The 22,857-nt window shown below is 35.2% G+C and overlaps 1 protein-coding gene across 1 annotated transcript; it reads left to right on the top strand.

The window, feature by feature from the left end:
- The first annotated feature begins 11,275 nt into the window (after nucleotides 1–11,275).
- Nucleotides 11,276–15,562, top strand: LOC136323346 (olfactory receptor 6K6-like). The gene is made up of 2 exons (XM_066255176.1): nucleotides 11,276–11,287; nucleotides 14,467–15,562. Exons 1-2 carry the CDS (start codon nucleotides 11,285–11,287, stop codon nucleotides 15,424–15,426), a joined length of 963 nt encoding a protein of 320 aa, XP_066111273.1. The 5' UTR covers nucleotides 11,276–11,284; the 3' UTR covers nucleotides 15,427–15,562.
- The last annotated feature ends 7,295 nt before the right edge of the window (nucleotides 15,563–22,857 follow it).

Raw genomic sequence — 22,857 nt, 5'->3', positions numbered from 1 at the left:
CAATGAGATACCACCTCACCCCTGTTAGATTAGCTATTATCAACAAGACGGGTAATAGCAAATGTTGGAGAGGCTGTGGAGAAAAAGGAACCCTCATTCACTGTTGGTGGGACTGTAAAGTAGTACAACCATTATGGAGGAAAGTATGGTGGTTCCTCAAAAAACTGCAAATAGAACTACCTTATGACCCAGCAATCCCTCTACTGGGTATATACCCCAAAACCTCAGAAACATTGATACGTGAAGACACATGTAGCCCCATGTTCATTGCAGCACTGTTCACAGTGGCCAAGACATGGAAACAACCAAAAAGCCCTTCAATAGAAGACTGGATAAAGAAGATGTGGCACATCTTCCATATACACTATGGAATACTACTCAGCCATAAGAAATGATGACATCAGATCATTTACAGCAAAATGGTGGGATCTTGATAACATTATAAGGAGTGAAATAAGTAAATCAGAAAAAAACAAGAACTACATGATTCCATACATTGGTGGAACATAAAAATGAGACTAAGAGACATGGACAAGAGTGTGGTGGTTACCAAGGGTGGGGGGGGGGAGGGAGGACATGGGAGGGAGGGAGGGAGAGAGTTAGGGGGAATGGGAGGGGCACAGAGAACTAGATAGAGGGTGACGGAGGACAATCTGACTTTGGGCGAGGGGTTTGCAACATAATTTGATGACAAAATAACCTAGACATGTTTTCTTTGAATATATGTACCCTGATTTATTAATGTCATCCCATTACCATTAATAAAAATTTATTAAAAAAAAAAAAAAAGGAAGGCCTATTAGATTATCATCAGATTTCTCAGCAGAAACTTTACAAGCTAGAAGAGAGTGAACCTCAATATGTAAATCCCTGAAAGAAAGGAATTTTCAGCCAAGAATACTATACTCATCAAAGCTATCCTTCAGGTATGAAGGAGAAATAAAAACATTCACAAATACAGAAAAGATGAGGGAATTTATCATCAGAAAACCCGCACTCCAAAAAATACTAAAGGGGATTTTCCAACCAGGTTCAAAGAACAAAACAGAACAAAACAAAACAAAACCACAGGTAAAAGCTCCACCAAGGACACAATAAAACCAAATTTAAACTGTGACAACAAAAGCAAAAAAAAAAAAAATGGGGGAGAGGATGGAGATTAACAGTAGCAAAGGGGTGATGTCAGAGCAATGGCACTATAGGGAGTGATTCCGATAAATCTCCCCAAAAACTCAACAAGATCTTCAACCAGAAACAAAAAAATCTATCCTTGGAGCCTCCAGATGTTCCGCAATACACCCGAAGGTATGGTCGAGCAAAAAATTGGCTAAATATATAATCAAACCCTGAAGGAAATAGTGAGTAAGAAATACTCTGCCTTCCTCACTAACTTAAATAGGGCTGCTTTCACTGGCAACTGAGATTATAGAAACTAAGGTGGGCAAAGGGGGTGAATAGATCCAGGCCGTGGCACAAACAGCCAAACCAGCTGTGGCACGAAGATCCAAGCCAAGGAAAAACTGTGCCTGTGGTAACACAGTCAACACAAGGTAATATTCACTTCAAACCCAGACAAAGAAAGGCAAGTAGGGCAGCCATTCACCCCAATCTCCTAGTGGGCACATGCAGATAGTGGCTGAGAGATTACTCCTAGAGCCCTGGGAGCAGGCGCCCATGTTACCCCACAGAGAGGCAGAATCAGAGGCATTTGTGTGGGCTGTAAGCAGAATCTCGGGACCACCCAAGCACCCTGAAAAAGCCATGCACGGGGAGGGAGCCAGAGCTAATTACAACACTGGATCTTTTCCATGTGGGTGTGGGTTACACTCAGAGTAAGAGATGGCTGGCCTAATATACTGGTCGGCGTGCACGGAGAGTGGGCAAGAGATTCCTCCAAGTGCCTCGAGAGTGGGCACCCGTTTTAACCCACAGAGAGGCAGACTGAAGGGCCTTTGTGTGGGCTGAAAGGGGAATCTCCAGGCCGCCCCAGTGCCCTGAAAAATCCACGCACGGGGAGGGAGGGAGAGCTAATTTCAACGCTGGAACTTTTCCATGTGGGTGAGTGTTTCATTCAGAGTAACAGACGGCCTGATCCACATCCCAGTCCGTACATGCAGATAGTAAGTGACAGATCTCTCTGAGCAACCAGGAGTGGGTGCCTGCCCATATTACCAGACAGAGTGGCAGAGTCAGAGTTCTTTGTGTGGGCAGAAGCCCTGCCTGATTATGCTACCAGCCCTGACTGATTGAGCCTTACCCAGAGCCCTGTGCTGAGTGGAAATAAAATGGGGAGTTGCCAGATCTTTGAGCCTCTTACTATCCAGGCAGAGGCAGCAGCAACCCCATAGCTGGATTATCAGGCTACTAATTCAGGAAAGAAAGACTAGGAGAGAGTCTCCAGGAACACGGACTCTCTCACTGTTGGAGCCTACAAATGCTAATGAGCCTTGACTGCCAACGAAACTGAAGCCCAATATATGACATGGCCATAGAGACTTATCAACTGCAAACCTCTACCTGAGCGTGCCACAGGGGCAGAACCTGGGGTACAGAGTCACTGACCAAGAAGAGGGAAAGAAAAGAAAAAGCAAGAAGATAACCTCTCAAAATCAAGAATAATTCACAGACTTTATAACCTATCCCATTTTATTATATTTGTTCATTTGTTCCTCTTATCTTCACATCTTAATTATTTTTTTCCTTTTCCAATTTGGTCATTTAATTCTTTGCCGGTCTTTCTCTCTCCTCTCCTTGAACTACACTACCCATAAGTGTTACATCTCCCATTATTTTTCTTTCCTCTTCCTTTCTCTCTATGAGGGTTGCACTCCAAAACCCTTAACTCTCTCTCTCTCTCCTTTTCTTTTTTCTTCTTTTAGTGGTTCCCTCTTTTTTTCTCTCTCTCTCTTTCTTTTCTCCCTCTATATTAGTTTCTTCCTTTCTCCTTTACGTCTCCTCTCATTCAAACCTCAATAACGGACAAATTATATTATCTGGGACTCAAATTTATGTTTGTGGCATTTTGGGGGGGGTTTACTTCACTTTTTTAACTCACTAGCAGTAATCCCAACCCTGGCTCTCCATTTTATCTGGTTCTTGTTCCACTAAATACAATAGTAATTTTTTATTTTCCCCCCAATTTTCCTGTTTCCCTCTTATTCCTCTTATTATATCTATTAGTCAACCAACACCTAAAAGCAAATCATTGTATTCTTGACCCAAATTTTTTTCTTACTTGCATTTTGTGGGTCCATATCCCCTTCTTTTGCCCCTTTATTACTTCTCCCCAACTCAGGCCTTCCATTATAGGCAATGTTTGTTCTATTTAGCACAATATAATTCACAGTTTAACACAAGATTTTCTCAAGAAAGATGGGAGAGGAGAGGAAAATAGGAGGGGGGGGAATAATTTTTTTTTAAATTTTTTTAATTCTTTTCTATTTTTTATTTTTTAACTTTTTATTCTTTATTAAATCTCATTAATACTATCAACAAAACCACCCTCAGATGCCATTAAGGAAGAGAAAATCGAATATCATGGATACAGAAGAAAGAGAGGTAACACAGATAGATAAGAAAAAAATCTATGGATAAAAAATTTAATATATTGGAAAACTTGGAGTTAAACGACAGAGAATTTAAAATAGAAATCCTAAAAATACTCAGAGATATACAAGAAAACACAGAAAGGCAATTTAGGGAGCTCAGAAAACAACTCAATGAACACAAAGAATATATTTCCAAGGAAATTGAAACTGTAAAAACAAATCAAACAGAGATGAAAAATTCAATTCACAAGCTGAAAAACGAGGTAACAACCTTAGCTAATAGAACAGGACAGATCGAAGGTAGGATTAGTGACATAGAAGACAAGCAACTTGAGGCACAACAGAGAGAAGAAAGAGACTCAAAAATTTAAAAAAATGAGATAGCCCTACAGGAATTATCTGACTCCATCAAAAAGAATAACATAAGAATAGTAGGTATATCAGAGGGAGAAGAGAGACAAAATGGAATGGAGAACATACTCAAACAAATAATAGATGAGAACTTCCCAAGCCTGTGGAAAGAACTAAAGCCTCAAATTCAAGAAGCAAACAGAACTCCGAGTTTTCTTAACCCCAACAAACCTACTCCAAGGCACATCATAATAAAATTGGCACAAACCAACAGCAAATAAAAAATTCTCAAGGCAGCCAGGAAAAAGAATACAACATATAAAGGAAGGCCAATTAGATTATCATTTGATTTCTCAACAGAAACTCTACAAGCTAGAAGGGAGTTGACCCCAATATTTAAAGTCCTGAAAGAGAGGAACTTTCAGCCACAAATACTATACCCATCAAACCTGTCCTTCAAATATGAAGGAGAAATAAAAACATTCACAGATACAGAAAAGATGAGGGAATTTATCATCAGAAAACCCCTACTCCAGGAATTACTAAAAGGGGTTCTCCAATCAGACAAAGAAAAAAAAACCCAAAGCCACAAGTAAAAGCTCCAAGAAGAACACAATAAAACCAAATTTTAACTATGACAACAACAAAAAGAAAGGGGGGGGAGGATGGAGATTATCAGTAGCAAAGGACGATGGAGTACAAAAGTACTCACAAGATAGTGCACTACAATGAACAGGGTAGGGACCCTTTTCATTACTTAAAGGTAACCACCATTGAAAAAACCACCACAGAAGCACATGAGATAAAAAAGATAGCAACAGAGGAAAGATGTATGGAATACAACCAAAAAAAAACAAAAGATAGAAAAATGAAAGAGAAGAATCAAACAAGACACAAAATTAACAGAAAGCAATCTATAAAATGGCAATAAAAAACTTACAAGTGTTAATAATTACACTAAATGTAAATGGATTAAACTCACCAATAAAAAAGCACAGAGTAGCAGAATGGATTAATAAAGGAAGTCCAACTGAATGCTGCCTACAAGAAACTCATCTAAGCAACAAGAATAAAAACAAATTCACAGTGAAAGGCTGGAAAACAATACTCCAAGCAAATAACATCCAAAAAAAAGCAGGTGTAGTAATAATCATATCTAATAATGCTGACTACAAGACAGCAAAAGTACTCAGAGAAAAAAATGGCCATTTCATAATGGTTAAGGGGACACTGAATTCAGAAGACATAACAATTCTTAATATATATGCAACAAACCAAGGAGCACCAAAATATATAAGACAGCTACTTATTGACCTTAAAACAAAAACTTACAAAAATACAATTATACTTGGAGACCTCAATAAAACGTTGACAGCTCTAGATAGGTCATTCAAACAGAGAATCAACAAAGATAAATTGGCCTTAAACAAAACACTAGAGTACCTGGATATGATAGACATCTACAGGACATTTCATCCCAAAGTGACAGAGTATACATTTTTCTTCAGTGTACATGGATCATTCTCAAGAATTGACCATATGTTGGGCCACAAAAACAACATCAGCAAATTCAGAAAAATTGAAATTGTACCAAGCATATTTTCCGATCATAAAGCCTTGAAACTAGAATTCAACTGCAAAAAAAGAGAGAAAAAACCCACAAAAATGTGGAAACTAAACAACATACTTTTTAAAAATGAATGGGTCAAAGAAGAAATAAGCGCAGAGATCAAAAGATATATACAGACTAATGAAAATGACAATACGACATATCAGAATCTATGGGATGCAGCAAAAGCAGTGATAAGAGCAGGTGTCTCAAACTCAACTCAGAATGTGGGCCGCAGAGCAAGATCACAGCCGTTCAGCGGGCCGCACTAGGTCTACAAAAGGCAACTGTTACGCAACACTTTTCTCACTGCAGTTGAAAACAAAAAAAAAAAAAATCAGTACAACAAGCACAATCGTACATGCAGTTTACTCAGTGTCACAAAACGACCAGAAACTGTAGTTCGCATCACAACTGCTGTTAACTAAGCTAATATCTAGCTAGGATGCTAGAGAAATGAAAAATACAAGTAGGCCCCTAGGCTTACTTAATTTTATCCAATATATTTTGAACTTCGTGGATTAATCTGCGGGCCGCACAAAATTGTTCGGTGGGCCGCATGCGGCCCATGGGCCGCGAGTTTGATACCCCTGGATAAGAGGGAAGTTCATATCACTTCAGGCCTATATGAACAAACAAGAGAGACCCAATTGAACCACTTAACTTCACACCTTAAGGAAGTAGAAAAAGAAGAACAAAGACAACCCAAAACCAGCCGATGAAAGAAAATAATAAAAATCAGAGCAGAAATAAATGAAATAGAGAACAGAAAAACTATAGAAAAAAATTAATAAAATAAGGAGCTGGTTCTTTGAAAAGATCAACAAAATTGACAAACCCTTGGCAAGACTCACGAAGGAAAAAAGAGAAAGGACTCATATAAACAAAATTCAAAATGAAAGAGGAGAAATCACCACAGACATCATAGATATACAAAGAATTATTGTAGAATACTATGAAAAACTACATGCCATCAAATTCAACAATCTAGAAGAAATGGGTAAATTCCTAGAACAATACAACCTGCCTAGACTGAGGTATGAAGAAGCAGAAAGCCTAAACAGACCAATTAGCAGGGAGGAAATAGAAAAAAACTATTAAAAACCTCCCAAAAAATAAGTCCAGGCCCAGACAGTTATACTAGTGAATTCTATCAAACATTCAAAAAAGACTTGGTTCCTATTCCACTCAAAGTCTTCCAAAAAATTGAAGAAGAAGCAATACTTCCAAACACATTTTATGAGGCCAACATAACCCTCATACCGAAACCTGGCAAGGAAGGCAAAAAAAATGAAAAGTACAGACCAATATCTCTAATGAATACAGATGCTAAAATACTAAACAAAATACTAGCAAATCGAATTCAACAACATATTAAAAAAATAATACATCATGATCAAGTGGGATTCATCCCAGAATCTCAAGGATGGTTCAGCATACGTAAAACGGTTAACATAATACACCATATCAACAAAACAAAGAAAGAAACCACATGATTTAATCAGTAGTTGCAGAAAAGGCATTCAATAAAATACAACGCAACTTTATGTTTAAGACACTCAACAAAATGGGTATAGAAGGAAAATATCTCAACATGATAAAGGTCATATATGATAAACCATCAGCCAACATCATATTAAATGGCATAAAACTGAGGACTTTCCACCTTAAATCAGGAACAAGACAGGTTGTCCACTCTCTCCACTCTTATTTAACGAGGTGCTAGAAGTTCTGGCCAGAGCAATCAGACAATAGAAAGAAATAAAAGCATTTATATTGGAAAAGAAGAAGTAAAGGTATCACTTTTTGAAGATGATATGATTTTATACATTGAAAACCCCAAAGACTCCACAAAAAGATTACTAGAAACAATTAACCAATACAGTAAGGTCGCAGGATACAAAATTAACATACAAAAGTCCATAGCTTTTCTATATGCCAACAATGAAACAAACTCAAAAAAATAATCCCCTTCATGATTGCAACAACAACAACAAAAAATACTTAGGAATAAACATAACAAAGAATGTAAAGGACCTATATAATGAAAACTACAAACCATTGTTAAAGGAAATTGAAAAAGATACAATGAGATGGAAAAATATTCTTTGTTCATGGATAGGAAGAATAAATATAATCAAAATGGCCATATTACCCAAAGCAATTTATAAATTTAATGCAATTCCCATCAAAATTCCTATGACACTCTTTAAAGAAATGGAACAAAAAAATCATCAGATTTATATGGAAGTATAAAAAACCCCAAATAGCCAAAGCAATTCTAAAGAAAAAGAATGAAGCTGGGAGCATTACAATACCTGACTTCAAACTATATTATAGGACCATGACAATCAAAACAGCATGGTATTGGCAGAAAAATAGACACTCAGACCAAAGGAACAGAATAGAAAGCCCAGAAATAAAACCACATATATATGGTCAAATAATTTTTGATAAAGGGGCCAACAACACACAATGGAGAAAAGGAAGCCTCTTCAACAAATGGTGCTGGGAAAACTGGAAAGCCACATGCAAAAGAATGAAACTCGACTACAGATTGTCCCCTTGTACTAAAATTAATTCAAAATGGAACAAAGACCTAAATATACGACCTGAAACAATAAAGTACATAGAAGAAGACATAGGTACTAAACTCATGGACCTGGGTTTTAAAGAGCATTTTATGAATTTGACTCCAAAGCCAAAAGAAGTGAAGGCAAAGATAAATGAATGGGACTACATCAGAGTAAAAAGTTTTTGCTCAGCAAGAGAAACTGACAACAAAATAAACAGACAGCCAATTAAATGGAAAATGATATTTTCAAACAATAGCTCAGATAAGGGCCTAATATCCAAAATTTACAAAGACCTCATAAAACTCAACAACAAACAAACAAACAATCCAATAAAAAAAAATGGGAAGAGGACATGAACAGACACTTCTCCTAGGAAGAAATATAAATGGCCAACAGATATATGAAATGATGCTCATCTTCATTAGTTATTAGAAAAATGCAAATCAAAACTACAATGAGATACCACCTCACACCTGTTAGATTAGCTATTATCAATAAGACAGGTAATGGAAAATGCTGGAGAGGCTGTGGAGAAAAAGGAACCCTTATTCACTGTTGGTGGGACTGTAAAATAGTACAACCATTATGGAAGAAAATATTGTGGTTCCTCAAAAAACTAAAAATAGAACTACGTTATGACCCAGCAATCCCTCTACTGGGTAGATATCCCCAAACTCAGAAACATTGATACGTAAAGACACATGCAGCCCCATGCTCATTGCAGCATTGTTCACAGTAGCCAAGATATGGAAAGAACCAAAAAGCTCTTCAATAGAAGACTGGTTTAAGAAGATTTGGCACATATACACTATGGAATACTACTCAGCCATAAGAAATGATGGCATCGGATCATTTACACAAAATGGTAGGGTCTTGATAATATTATATGGAATGAAATAAATAAATCAGAAAAAACCAAGAACTGCAAGATTCCACGCATTGGTGGAACATAAAAACGAGACTAAGAGACATAGACAAGAGTGTGGTGGTTATGGAGGGGGGGAGAGAAGGAGGGAGAGGGGGAAGGGGAGGGGGAGGGTGACATCAATAAATCAGGGTACATATATTCTAAGAAAACATGTCCAGGTTATCTTGTCATTCAATTATGTTGCATACCCATCACCCAAAGTCAGATTGTCCTCCGTCACCTTCTATCTAGTTTTATTTGTGCCCCTCCCCCTTCCCCTCCCCCTCTCCCTCCTTACCTCCCGCTGTTCCTATATCTGTCAATAGTGGTACCTGAAATTAATTCAAATGTAATGTTATCTTTAATGATCTTTTAAGATGATATCTTAAAAAGCTCAATGCCTCACATTTGAGACTTTCACAATCCACATTTTCTGACCCTCTTATTCTATTTCTCCATACTTCACTCTATAAGCCCTTTAACTAAAACCAAACATATTTAATATCCTATAAACACTGTTCTTGTATTTTTACTTCTAGACTTTCATTTATTTTCTTCTATTAAACATGCATTACTTGAGTTCCATGTAAGTTTCTGGGCTATGCACTGGTGGTTCAATTATGACTATATAATTCTAATCATCAAATTTCTTTAATAGAAAAATATAACTAAGTAAATTTAGCAACACATTATGAATTAAAAGCATTAGAATCATAAAAAAAGATCTCCAAACCAGCCTAGAGATCAGAAAAAAAGTTTCTATAAGATAGGATAATGTGCTAAATTTTAAAAGATTTATAAGAATATAGGTAAAGTATGTGCATGTATTTTGGATGGTGAAAATAAAGGCAGAGTTGAAATTCCAGGACAAGGGATAAACAGGGAAAAACACAAATATAAAGAACAATGAACCAAACCAGCATTGTGAAAATATAACTAGAATCAGTTTGGCTCTTGAGATTTATAGTGTAAGGCAAGGAGTAGAGTGAAAAAGGAAATGGGACTAGAGATATAAGCAATATTTTAGAAATGTCTTTTATCATTCTTGTTTTCTCTCTTTTTCTTAGATAAACCAAATCCTGTTAAATGATACTGCAAGTTAAGTGAAAGATAAAGATAGAAAATATATATTTGAGAAAAACCAGTAGAGTTAATTAAAGGATAAAGTTAATGTTTAACTAGACTGGAACCCAGAAGATCAAGATTCTTTTTTTTTTTTTTTTTTTTTTGCTTTGTATTGCTTATGTGAACTGGGGCAAGCCTCTAACTTCTTCAAATCTCTCAATCTGCAAAATATAAATAACTCTTATCTTGTCTACTTCATACAAATATATATATATATTTATTTTAATTGTGGTGAAAAGCACATAAGAAAATTTACCATCTTAACCATTTTAAGCACACAAATTATTCTTTTAAGAATCAAAGGAGCCGTACCAGGCGGTTGCACAGTGGAGAGAGTGTCGGACTGGGATGCGGAAGGACACAGGTTCGAGACCCCAAGGTTGCCAGCTTGAGCACGGGCTCCTCTGGTTTGAGCAAAGCTCACCAACTTGGAATCAAGGTCGCTGGCTCAAGCAAGGGGTTACTAGGTCTGCTGAAGGTCCATAGTCAAGGCACATATGAGAAAGCAATCAATGAACAACTAAGGTGTCACAACAAAAAACTAATGATTGATGCTTCTCATCTCTCTTCGTTCCTGTTTGTCTGTCCCTATCTATCCCTCTCTCTGACTCCTTCTCTGTCTCTGTTAAAAAAAATAAAAAGAATCAAATGAGGTCGTGTGTATTTTAAATTATTATTATTATTATTAGTAGTAGTAGTAGTAGTAGTAGTAGTATGTCAGCAGAAGGAATGAAAGGCATAATAAATAAATGAGGGAAAGCCTGAGAAGAAGATAATGTTTATTGATTGTATTCCAGAGAATCATGGTCCTAATTAAAATCTATTCCAACACCTATATCTATGGTACTCCCCTGAACCCCACCCAGCTTTACACTGCTTTATGAGAGGCAAGATTATTTTACTACCTGGAAGTTTTTGAGACCTGACCCTGGAGAATGTCTCATTAACTATGTGATACTTTTCCCCTAATTTGTCCCTTAAGAGAGTGAGACACATCTTTTTCCTTTGATACTGCATCATCTAAAGAGAAACTCTCAGGGAAGACAAACTTTCATTTTCATATTCCCTGGAGATTCTTCAGAGGCACTTATATCCTCATTGACAAACTAGCAGAAGGAGGTCAGGTTGCTGTGGAGATTTTGGGAGTGTTTTTTGGTACTCAAAAGACATGGTAAGTACAAAACTATTGAAAGGGCATTATCCAATCCAGACTGCTAATCTGCCTTTTACTACTTAACTGTTACCCAATACTTGCCTTAAATACTAATCCTTCTGGACCAGATTTGCCATAGTCTTTCAGGGTAAAATTTCCTTAATATATGGAATAAAACTTCATGGTTGAGCTTTGTTATATGAGTAAATAAATCTAGAAGAAACATTAGAAAAAATATAGTTCAGTAAACAGATGAAGATACTGATATTATCTATGGTCTTCTCAACACTAAAACTTTGTTGAATTTCAAAGAATTTTGCATCTGTAAATTGTCACAAAAAATTTAATATTTTTGTTCCAAGACTAAATCTAATTCAAGTTTCTCTTTACTAGACAAGGAATATTTGTAGGCTAAATTCCATGTCAATGTTTATTATTTGTCATTCTAAAATTTTTTTAAAATGTTTTTTCAGAAGCAAGAATAATGTTTCATTCAACTTTATATAGCCCTTGAATTTATGGCAGTGTTTGACACAGAGCAGCAGATCAATCAGCATATGAATGTTAATTTAATAAATATATGAATGATGAATAATAATTCAGCCTTACTAGTAAGAAAGAAGGTCTCACCCAGAGCAACAAGGTAGCCACTCTGTTTACCCTTTATGGGCCACTTAATACAGAGCTTTTTCATCCATTTTCTCTTAGCCCCCATAGCCTCCTGCTTTGTTGACCTCTTTTCTGTAATGACTAGTTAGCATGTCTATTCTCCAATATATAGGCTGAGAAAATACAACAAAAAACACACAAAAAAGCGGCTGGTCACTCTAGTCAGAGAACTCCAAATCTCTCACATCTTTCCCTATGTAGACTCTGCCTGTCTGCTAAGTACTATTGCTCATTCCCTTTGAAAGCCCATCTATTGTATTTTTTCTCCTCTAAGTTTAAGGCATAAGGCAAGAGATATTCTTTATAAAGTGATTTCCCTAATCTGCAATGTATTTACTTTATTCTGTTTTTGACTTAAATAAACAAACAGAAAATTAGCTCTCCAATCTCATACCCCACAGAGTTCTAAACTTTTAGTGGTATTCAGAACAGGAAACAGAATGACTAAAAAATCTGGACCTAAAATTTCCACTGTTATAAAAAATAAAATACTGGGCTTCCAGTTTTTGTTTTGGATTCTGGTTATGTGAATTTGGACACATTATCTATCTTCTATGCTTCTCAATTTTTCTACCTATACCTGGAGAAAACAGCTGACCTTTGTTTTGTTTTTTGTTTTTTCTTTTCTTCCTTTTTTTGGCTTGCCTGTCTATGCGAACCTCCAAAAAACTGGTATGGCTCACCATTTTCTGGCTCCACAGTTCCTTTACCATCAGCCTGAATTTAATGCGAATCTTCATGACCACAACCACCAGCCTTACACTATAAAACAATATTAATTTGTCATAGGTAGAAATAAAAGAAATAAAATATGTAAAATGATTAGTCTCATGACCATTACATGGGAACTCTTCAATAACTTGTCTTTTATGGTTCCTTCTGAGGAGCTTTCAGTCTACTTGAGGGAGATTATGCTTATTTATATACAGATATTCAAAATGCAAGAAGGATGTGTTAGAAATCATGAAAGAGGAACATATAAAGCTCTCAAAGGTCAGAGGAAAGAATGTTTACTTCTGGCACTAAGGATCAATGAGATTTTCATGATAATTGGAATATTTAATGGGCATTGGCAACAGAAAGAATTCAAGAAAATGGAAGGAAAGAAGGACAAGAACAAAAATCAAAATGCAGAAAAATGTTACTTGACCAAGCTCATAAGTATGTGGAAAATATTTTGGCACTAAAAATGAATAATAAGCAGAGAGGTGCCTTGGCCAGGAATCTCAATTGGTGAAAACATTGTTCTAATATATCAAGTTGGTGTGTTTGATCCTTAGAGCACATATAAGATTCAACCAATGAATACATAAGTATGTAAAGCAACAAACTGATGTTCCCTTCTCTCTTTCTCTCTCATTCTCTTTCTCTAACATCAATACAAATTTTGTTTAATTTAATAAAAATCAGACAGAGAAGACAAAGAGTATCTGATAAGATCTTTGGGCTTTGCTGTTAAATGTATATTTTAAAAATAGGGACAGTAAAAGTCATGCTTAGGAATGTTTATCTGTAGAATAACTTGTTGAAGGTAAGAAGTCCCCTGAAAAAGATGTTAAAATAGTGAAGGTAAGAGGTAATGAATGCATTGTGCTATCAATGTAATTAGCATTGCAAACTTTTTCATTGTTGTTTTTCTCCTCAACCAGTAAAAATTGTTCTACTTTGTATTGCAGCAGATTTTTGTGACACTTCCATCCCAAGGTAGCCATAGTTACATAGAAGTATTTTTTTTAAACCCAGAATTATTTCCTTTCTGTGGGTCTTAAGAGTGATGTTTTAAGAAGAGGAGGAGTTATATGTTTGTCCAAATTTCAACAGCCACTATTTAGGTTCAAGGTGGTTCTAGAGAGATGCTTTGTCTGCACAAATATCACTATCAACCATTGAGAGGAGAGGAGAAAGTGGAATTATAGAGAAAAAAAAGAGAATGAAAGAAATATTATTTCTTGACATCTGGGAATTTATTACTTAATGAACAACAGAGATGTTACAATGAAATCAACAAAAAGAGGCAGAGATAGAAAGATGAACATTTTAGCCAGTGTCAGATTAGATATCAGGGCTAGATGAGATGGGTAAGAGTTTCATGAAGGATTATTGCCAGAACAACTTCTGACAGTGACTTTATATTTATTAAAAAATGACTTGTCTAAAAAACAAGAGGAGAGAATAGCTGGAAGAAAGATAAACATTTTAAAAGTAAATAAGAGAACAGAGAGTGAGGAGGAAACTAATAAATAAGGGACTGGACCTCCAAAAAATATTTCCAGAGAATTAAATTTATGGGTCAGTTTTTTTTAATGCATCAATTGAAGATATTTTTAAAAAAATTTGTTTAGGGGTTCAAAAGAAAATATTTTAGCTTTTTCTATCATAGAAGTATAGCTGAGAGATATTTCTAACTGGCTCTTTTAGAGTTCCAGAGTCAGCTTAAGAAACTGATTCCTGGAGAAGAAAGCAATTTTCATTGAATAATCACCATTTCAATTTTAGGTATTTCTTTGTCTCCTTCCTTCTTTTCACAGGTGTCACAGTTTATGGCTGCTGGGAATCAGACGATGGTCACTGAGTTTATCTTCTCTCTGTTCTTGCATCTGCATGAAGGTGGCCTATTATTCTTTATTCTACTGATTATCATCTATGGATTTATCATAACTGGGAACCTAGTGATATTTATTGTTATCCAGCTGGACAATGTCCTACACACCCCCATGTATTTCTTCATCAGTGTCCTCTCCTTCCTGGAAATCTGGTATACGACAACCACTATCCCCAAAATGCTCTCCAACCTAGTCAGTGAACAGAAGACAATATCTCTGGTGGGCTGCCTCATGCAGATGTACTTCTTCCATTCCCTTGGTAACACTGAAGGATGTGTCCTGACTCTGATGGCCATTGACAGGTACATAGCTATCTGTAGTCCTCTTCATTACCCAACTATCATGACTTCCAAACTTTGTATTCAACTGACAGCTGGATCCTGCCTCTTTGGCTTTCTCATTGTACTCCCTGAGATTGTGTGGATTGCTACCCTGCCTTTCTGTGGCTCCAATGAGATCCAGCAGATTTTCTGTGACTTCACACCTGTACTGAGCCTGGCCTGCACAGATACATCATTGATGGTCATTGTGGATGCCATCCATGCAGTGGCGATCCTGGCTACTTTTCTGGTCATTGCCCTATCATACATCCAGATTATTGTGGTGATTCTGAAGATACCTTCAGCTGAGGGTCGTCGCAAGGCCTTTTCTACCTGTGCTGCCCACCTTGTTGTGTTTTTGCTGTTTTTTGGCAGTGTAGCTGTTATGTATTTGCGATTCTCAGCCACCTACTCTGTGTTATGTGACACAGTAATTGCTGTCACTTTTGTTATTCTGGCTCCCTTCCTCAACCCCATTATCTATAGCTTGAGAAACAAAGACATGAAAGATTCTATTAGGAGGCTTTTCTGCTATCCCCAGAGAGCTGGTAGGGTTGGAACATAGATCTAGATGCTAAAGAATCTGAAAATTGTCTAGAAGTTTGTCCTTTTACTGTTCCATGACTTGTTAATTATTATAATTTCTTTCTATAGCCAGAGTTATTTGTTCTATTATTATAAATAAAAATGAAAAACTGCTGCATCCAGGTCATTGGTAGTAATTGCATAGCCTGTTTACATCAATTCCTTTACCATGTGTATTATAGCTGAAGCACTGTATTTGGTTCTCCTGCTTTTGTAGCACAAGCTAGCCTCTTTCTTTCCCTCTCCCAGCTGGGCTTCTGTTTTTTTTCTGTGGTTCAATATGCTGGTCCATAAACTCAATTCAACAGCCATCCTATACACAGTGTGTTATAGAATTTTAGGCCCAATGGTGTGTTAAAATTAATAACAATAACAGTCCACTATGTTTCTCTAACAATTAACTATTTTAAAGTTTCACATATACAAATTCTCTTGAAATTTAAAATATTCTAATGTAATTAGGTCACACATCACCTTTATTTAATGTTGAAACTAAAGCTCAGAGAACTTTAACAACATGTCAAGGCCATATAGGTAAGTAGTGACAGAGCTAGGATGTAACTTGAGGTTTCTACATCTTTCTCTGTCTCCCACAATTACATACTTTTTTCCCAAGAAATGAAATTCAACAAATTTTTTTTCACAAAAAGTGGTTTCATGAAACATTATACATCTTTGATGAGTGACAGTAGTCATTTACTCTTTTCTCTGTGAACTTTCTAATCCTCAGGTGATTGTGGGATCATAGAAAGATTATTGGATTTGGGGGTTGAAAGACCAGAGTTTATATTTCCTGTCACTAAGTTGTATAATTTCCTTGTCTGTAAAATTATGTGGTTTGTTATATCAGTGGTTCTCCAAATGATTACTCATCAGAATTCATGATTTAGAAAATATGAAAGTGAAACCTATGCATTTTCATTTCTGAAAACCTCCCAAGAAAATTTTGATAATGGGTGAGATTGGGTAAGTGTTAGATTAGAACATCACCAAAATAATTTCTAGCCCTAGGAGTTTTAGAGATTTGTAAGAGCTAAGATTTTTGAACAGTGTCTTAGTTTATGATAAGAACCTTAACTGTGTGTCTCATTTATTTTCACAAGAGTCTTTTAAAATAAATATTAACCCCTTGTTAATAAGAGAAACATGAAACAAAAAGTTTAAAAAACTAATCCAATTATGCAGTCATAATTATTAAAAATCCAGGGCAGAATCTCAATAGTATCTGTTCCCAGGGCCAGGCCCCTTATTCATCATGATCTTGTGCCCATTTTATATTGCTTTCACCTACACCAATTACCAAAACAAAAGAAGAATTATAAAGAAATATAGTGTTTAGGGAATAATGTGATTACTAGTTATTATACAGAAAGTAGTGAAAGGGCTTAATATTTCAGATTTATTATGTTTTATCTAAATATTAAATTTAATGGGGGTAACAATGATAAATAAAAGAGCATAGATAAATTTCAGATAAATATTTACCTAGCATTTGAACTGTTGTTTGTGTTGTGTGCCCATCACCCAAAGTCAAATTTTCTGTCACCCTTTATTAGTCCCACATTACAGTGGTTCCTTGTCCACAGTGAGGATTAGATTCCAGAATCCCCCACATTAGGCAAAAATTCACTAAGTAGCAACCTTATATTTATTTTATTATTCATATATATATTTTAAGGCTTTATTTCAATTTAATGTTCTTTTAATATGTTTTAATTAATACTTTTATATTTTTTATTTTTAGGCTAGAAAATGCTTATTTTACCACAAAAATAATTAAAATAATAAATATATAAAAATACCTATATACTGCAAAATTCTGCGAGAGTGAAAAATCTGTGATACAAAATTAGATACATACAATTTTAAAATCCACAATACAGTGAGACTGTTAAAAGTGAACTGCAATATGGCGAGGGACAACTGTATTCTCTTCCTTCAGCCCCTCCTTCTGATAAGCTTCACTTTTCTCTGTACTCATGAGTCTCAGTTTTATATCCCATTGTATTTGAAATCATATAATTCATAACATTTCATAACTTACTACACTTAGTATAATGTTCTCAATGCCCAACCATCTTGATATAAATGGCAATATGTTATAATTCTTTGTGGCGTTAGTATTTCATTATAACTATGCATCATATCATTTTTTAAAATTTTTATTTAGAAAATTAATTTTAGCAGGGTGACATTGATCAATAAGAATGCATAGGTTTTAGGTAAACATTTCTATAATATTTTGAACTGTTGAGTGTGTTTTATACCTATCTCCCAAAGTCAAATCACTTTCCATTACCTTATATTTTTCCCTCTTTACACCCACCCCCTTCCTTCTCCCCCACCCTCCTATCCCTGGTAACCACTTCACTTTTATCTATATCTATGAGTCTCAGTTTTTTTGTCCCACCTATGTGTGAAATCATAGAATTCTTAGCTTTTTCTGATTTACTTATTTCACTCAGTATAATGTTCACAAGTTCCAGCTATGTTACTGTAAATGTCACTATGTCATCATTTTTTTTCTTTTTTGTATTTAGAAAATTAATTTTAATAGGGTGACATTGATTAATAAGTGTACATGGATTTCAGGCAAACACCAATCTATCATTTGAATAGTCAATTTGTTGTATATCCATCACCTAAAGCCAAATCATATTTTACCACCTTATATTTGTCCCTCTTTACACTCTTCACCCAATCCCCTTCCCATTCCCCTACACCTCCCTCCCCATGGTAAACACTGCACTCTTACCTATGTCCATGAGTCTCAGCTTTGTATCCCACCTATGTGCAAAATCAGTTTTTAGATTTTCCTGATTTACTTATTTCACTCAGTATAATGGTCTCTATGTTTATCCATGTTGTCATAAATGACCAAATTTCATCATTTCTCATGGTTGAGTTGTATTCCATTATATATATATATATAAAACACATCTTCTTTATCGAATCCTCCATCAAAGTACACTTTGGTTGTTTTTATGTCTTGGTCACTATGAATAATGCTGTGATGAACATGGGGGTGCATTTGTCTTCATGTACCAATGTTTTCAAATTTTGGGGTTAGATGCCCAGTAAAAGATTGCTGTGTGAAAAGGTAGTTCTACTCTTAATTTTTTGAGGAACCACCATATTTTTTTCATAATAGTTGTACTAATATGCATACTCACCAGCAGTGAATGAAAGTTCTTTTTCCCCATACCCTTTCCAACACTTGTTATTACCTGTCTTGTTGATAATAGCCACTTTAACAGGTATAAGGTGGAATCTCATTTTTGCTTTGATTTGCATTTCTCAAATAGCTAGTGAAGATGAGCATTTTTTCATATATCTGTTGGCCATTTGTATGTCTTCTTGGGAGAAGTATCTGTTCAGGTTCTCTTCCCAATTTTTAATTGGATTGTTTGCTTGTTTGCTGCTGAGATTTGTGGGTTCTTTGTATATTTTGGATATTAACCCCTTATTGGAGCTATTGTTTGCAAACATCATTTCCTATTTTGTTGGCTACTTGTTTTGTTGTCAGTTTCTTTTGCTGTGCAGAAACTTTTTAGTTTGATATAGTCTCATTCATTTATTTTTGCCTTTACTTCCCTTGCCTTTAGGGTTAAATGCCAATAAATTGTTCTCTATGGCCAAGGTCCATGAGTTTCGTACCTATGTTTTCTTCAATGTAATTTATTGTTTCAGATCTTATATTTAGGTCTTTGATTCATTTTAAATTGATTTTTGTGCAGGAGGACAAACTGTTGTCAAGTTTCAATATTTTGCATGCAGCTTTCCAATTTTTCCAGCATTATTTATTGATGAGCTTTTTTTCTCCATTGTGTGTTTTTGGCTTTTTTAAAAAGATGAGTTGACCATATATATGTGGTTTTATTTCTCAGCTCTGAATTCTGTTTGATTGGTCAGTGTGTCCATTTTTCTGCCACCACCAGGTTGTTTAGATTAACATGGCTCTATAGTATAATTTGAAGTTAGGTATTGCAATGTCTCCAGCCATGTTCTTTTTTCTTAGGAGTGTTTTGGTATTTGAGGTTTTTTATGGTTCCACTCAAATTGGTGAGTTTTTGTTCCATTTCTTTAAAAAATAATATTGTTATATTGATGGGAACTGCATTAAATTTGTATATTGCATAGATAATATGACCATTTTAACTATGTTAATTCTTCCATTTCATGAACATGAAATATTTTTCTATTTCATTGTGCCTTTTTCAATTTCCTTTAATAATGCTTTGTAGTTTTCAGTATATAGATCTTTTACATTCATTGTTAAGTTTATTTCCAGGTGTTTTATTTCTTTTGTTGTAACTGTAAGAAGGATTATTTTTTTGAGTTCATTTTCCAAAGTTTCGTTGTTTGCATATATGAAAGCAAAAAATTTCTGTATATTGATATTGTATCCTGTGACCTTTGCATTGGTTTATTGTTTCTATTAGTCTCTCTGTGGAGTCTTTGGAGTTTTCTGTATACAGGATTATGTCATTTGCAAAAAATAAAACCTTTAATATTTTGTTTTTGATCTGAATGCCTTTTATTTTTTTTCTCTTGTTTGATAGCTCTGGCTAGAACTTCCAGCACTATATTGAATAGGAATGGCGAATGTGGGCAGCCTTGTCTTGTTTCTGATTTTAGAGAAAAAGCTTTCATTTTTTACTATTTAGTATATTATTAGCTGATGATTTATAATATATGGCCTTTATTATGTTGAGGTCTATTTATCCACACCTATTTTATTGAGTGTTTTAAAAAACAGGGTCGTTGTTTCTTATTAAATGCCTTCTCTGCATCTATTGATAAACCATATGATTTCTGTTGTTTGTATTGTTGATATGGTGTATAATGTTAATTAATTTATGTATGTTGAATCATTCTTGTGCTCCTAGAATAAATGTCACTTGATCATGATGTATTATTTTTTTAATGTGCTGTTGTATTCAGTTTGCTTGTATTTTGTTTAAAATATTTGTATCTGTATTAATTAGAGATGTTGATCTGTAGTTTTCTTTTATTGTAATGTCATTTCCAGGTTTTGGTATGAGAGTTATGTTGGTTTCATAAAATATGTTAGAAAGTACTGCTTCTATTTCTATTTTTTGGAAGACTTTGAGAAGCATAAGAACCAACTCTTCTATGGATGTCTTGCCTGGACATTAATATATGTGGAAGTTTTTTTAAATTATTATTATTAATTTTAATAGGGTGACATAGATCAATCAGGGTACAGAGGTTCAGAGAAAACATCTCCAGGTTATTGTGACATTTGATTATGTTGTATACCCATCACCCAAAGTCAAATTGTCTTCCATCACCTTCTATCTGGTTATCTTTGTGCCCTACCCCATCCCTCATAACCACCACACACTTATCCATGTGCCCGAGTCTCATTTTTATGTCTCACCTATGTATGGAATCATATAGATCTTAGTTTTTTCTGATTTACTTATTTCACTCAGTATAATGTTATCAAAGTCTATCCATGTTGTTGCAAATGATCTGATATCATCACTTCTCATGGCTGAGTAGTATTCCATAGTGTATATGTGCCACATCTTCTTTATCCAATCATTTATTGAAGGGCTTTTTGGTTGTTTTTATGTCTTGGCCACTGTGAACAATGCTTGGCAATAAGCGTGGGACTGCATGTATCTTTATGTACTAATGTTTTTGAGTTTTGAGGGTATATACCCAGTAGAGGAATTGTTGGGTCATATGGCAGTTCTATTTTTAATTTTTTGAGGAGCCACCATACTTTCTTCCATTATGATTGTACTACTTTAAATTCCTACCAACAGTGGATGCAGATTCCTTTTTCTCCATAGCCTCTCCAACACATGCTATTACCTGTCTTGTTGGTAATAGTTAATCCAACAGGTGTGAGGTGGTATCTCATTGTAGTTTTAATTTGCATTTCTCTAATATCTAATGAAGATGAACATCTTTTCATTTATCTGTTGGCCATTTGGATTTCTTCCCGGGAGAAGTGTCTGTTCAAGTCCTCTTCCCCTTTTTTTATTGGCTTGTTTTGATTATGTGGCTCTATAATGTAATTTGAAGTTAGGTATTATAATGCCCCCAGCTTTGTTCTTTTTCCTCAGGATTGCTTTGGCTATTTGGGTTTTTTTTATAGTTTCATATAAAACAAATGATTGTTTTGTTCCATAATTAAAAAAAAAAGACATTGGAATTTTGATGTGAATTGTATTAAATTTGTATATCACTTTGGGTAATATACTCATTTTGACTACATTTATTCTTCCTATTCAAGAACAAGGAATATTTTTCCATTTTATTGTATCTTTTTTGATTTCCCTTAAAAATGCTTTGTAGTTTTTATTATATAGGTTCTTTACATTCTTTGTTATGTTTATTCGTAGGTATTTTTGCTGTTGTTGTTGTTGTTGCAACCATGAAGGGGATTATTATTATTATTTTTAATAATTTTATTTTTTTAATGGGGTGACATCAATAAATCAGGATACATATATTCAAAGATAACAAGTCCAGGTTATCTTGTCGTTCAATTATGTTGCATACCCACCACCCAAAGTCAGATTGTCCTCTGTCACCTTCTATCTTGTTTTCTTTGTGCCCCTCCCCACCCCCTTTTCCTCTCCCATTCCCCCCTCCGCCCCGTAACCACCACACTCTTATCAATGTCTCTTAGTTTCACTCTTATGTCCCACCTACGTATGGAATAATGCAGTTCCTGGTTTTTTCTGATTTACTTATTTCGCTTCGTATCATGTTATCAAGATCCCACCATTTTGCTGTAAATGTTCCGATGTCATCATTTCTTATGGCTGAGTAGTATTCCATAGTGTATATGTGCCACATCTTCTTTATCCAGTCATCTATTGATGGGATTTTTGGTTGTTTCCATGTCCTGGCCACTGTGAACAATGCTGCAATGAACATGGGGCTGCATGTGTCTTTACGTATCAATGTTTCTGAGTTTTTGGGGTATATACCCAGTAGAGGGATTGCTGGGTCATAAGGTAGTTCTATTTGCAGTTTTTTGAGGAACCACCATACTTTCTTCCATAATGGTTGTACTACTTTACATTCCCACCAACAGTGGATGAGGGTTCCTTTTTCTCCACAGCCTCTCCAACATTTGCTATTACCTGTCTTGCTAATAACAGCTAATCGAACAGGTGTGAGGTGGTATCTCATTGCAGTTTTGATTTGCATTTCTCTAATAGCTAAAGAAGATGAGCATCTTTTCATATATCTGTTGGCCATTTGTATTTCTTCCTGGGAGAAGTGTCTGTTCATATCCTCTTCCCATTTTTTTATTGGATTGTTTGTTTGTTGTTGAGTTTTATGAGTTCTTTGTATATTTTGGATATTAGGCCCTTATCTGAGCTGTTGTTTGAAAATATTATTTTCCATTTAGTTGGCTTTC

Source organism: Saccopteryx bilineata, chromosome 2, assembly GCF_036850765.1.
Source record: "Saccopteryx bilineata isolate mSacBil1 chromosome 2, mSacBil1_pri_phased_curated, whole genome shotgun sequence".
Lineage (NCBI taxonomy): Eukaryota > Metazoa > Chordata > Mammalia > Chiroptera > Emballonuridae > Saccopteryx > Saccopteryx bilineata.
Note: the sequence above shows the minus strand (reverse complement) of the source record. Positions and strands in the feature narration are given on the sequence as shown.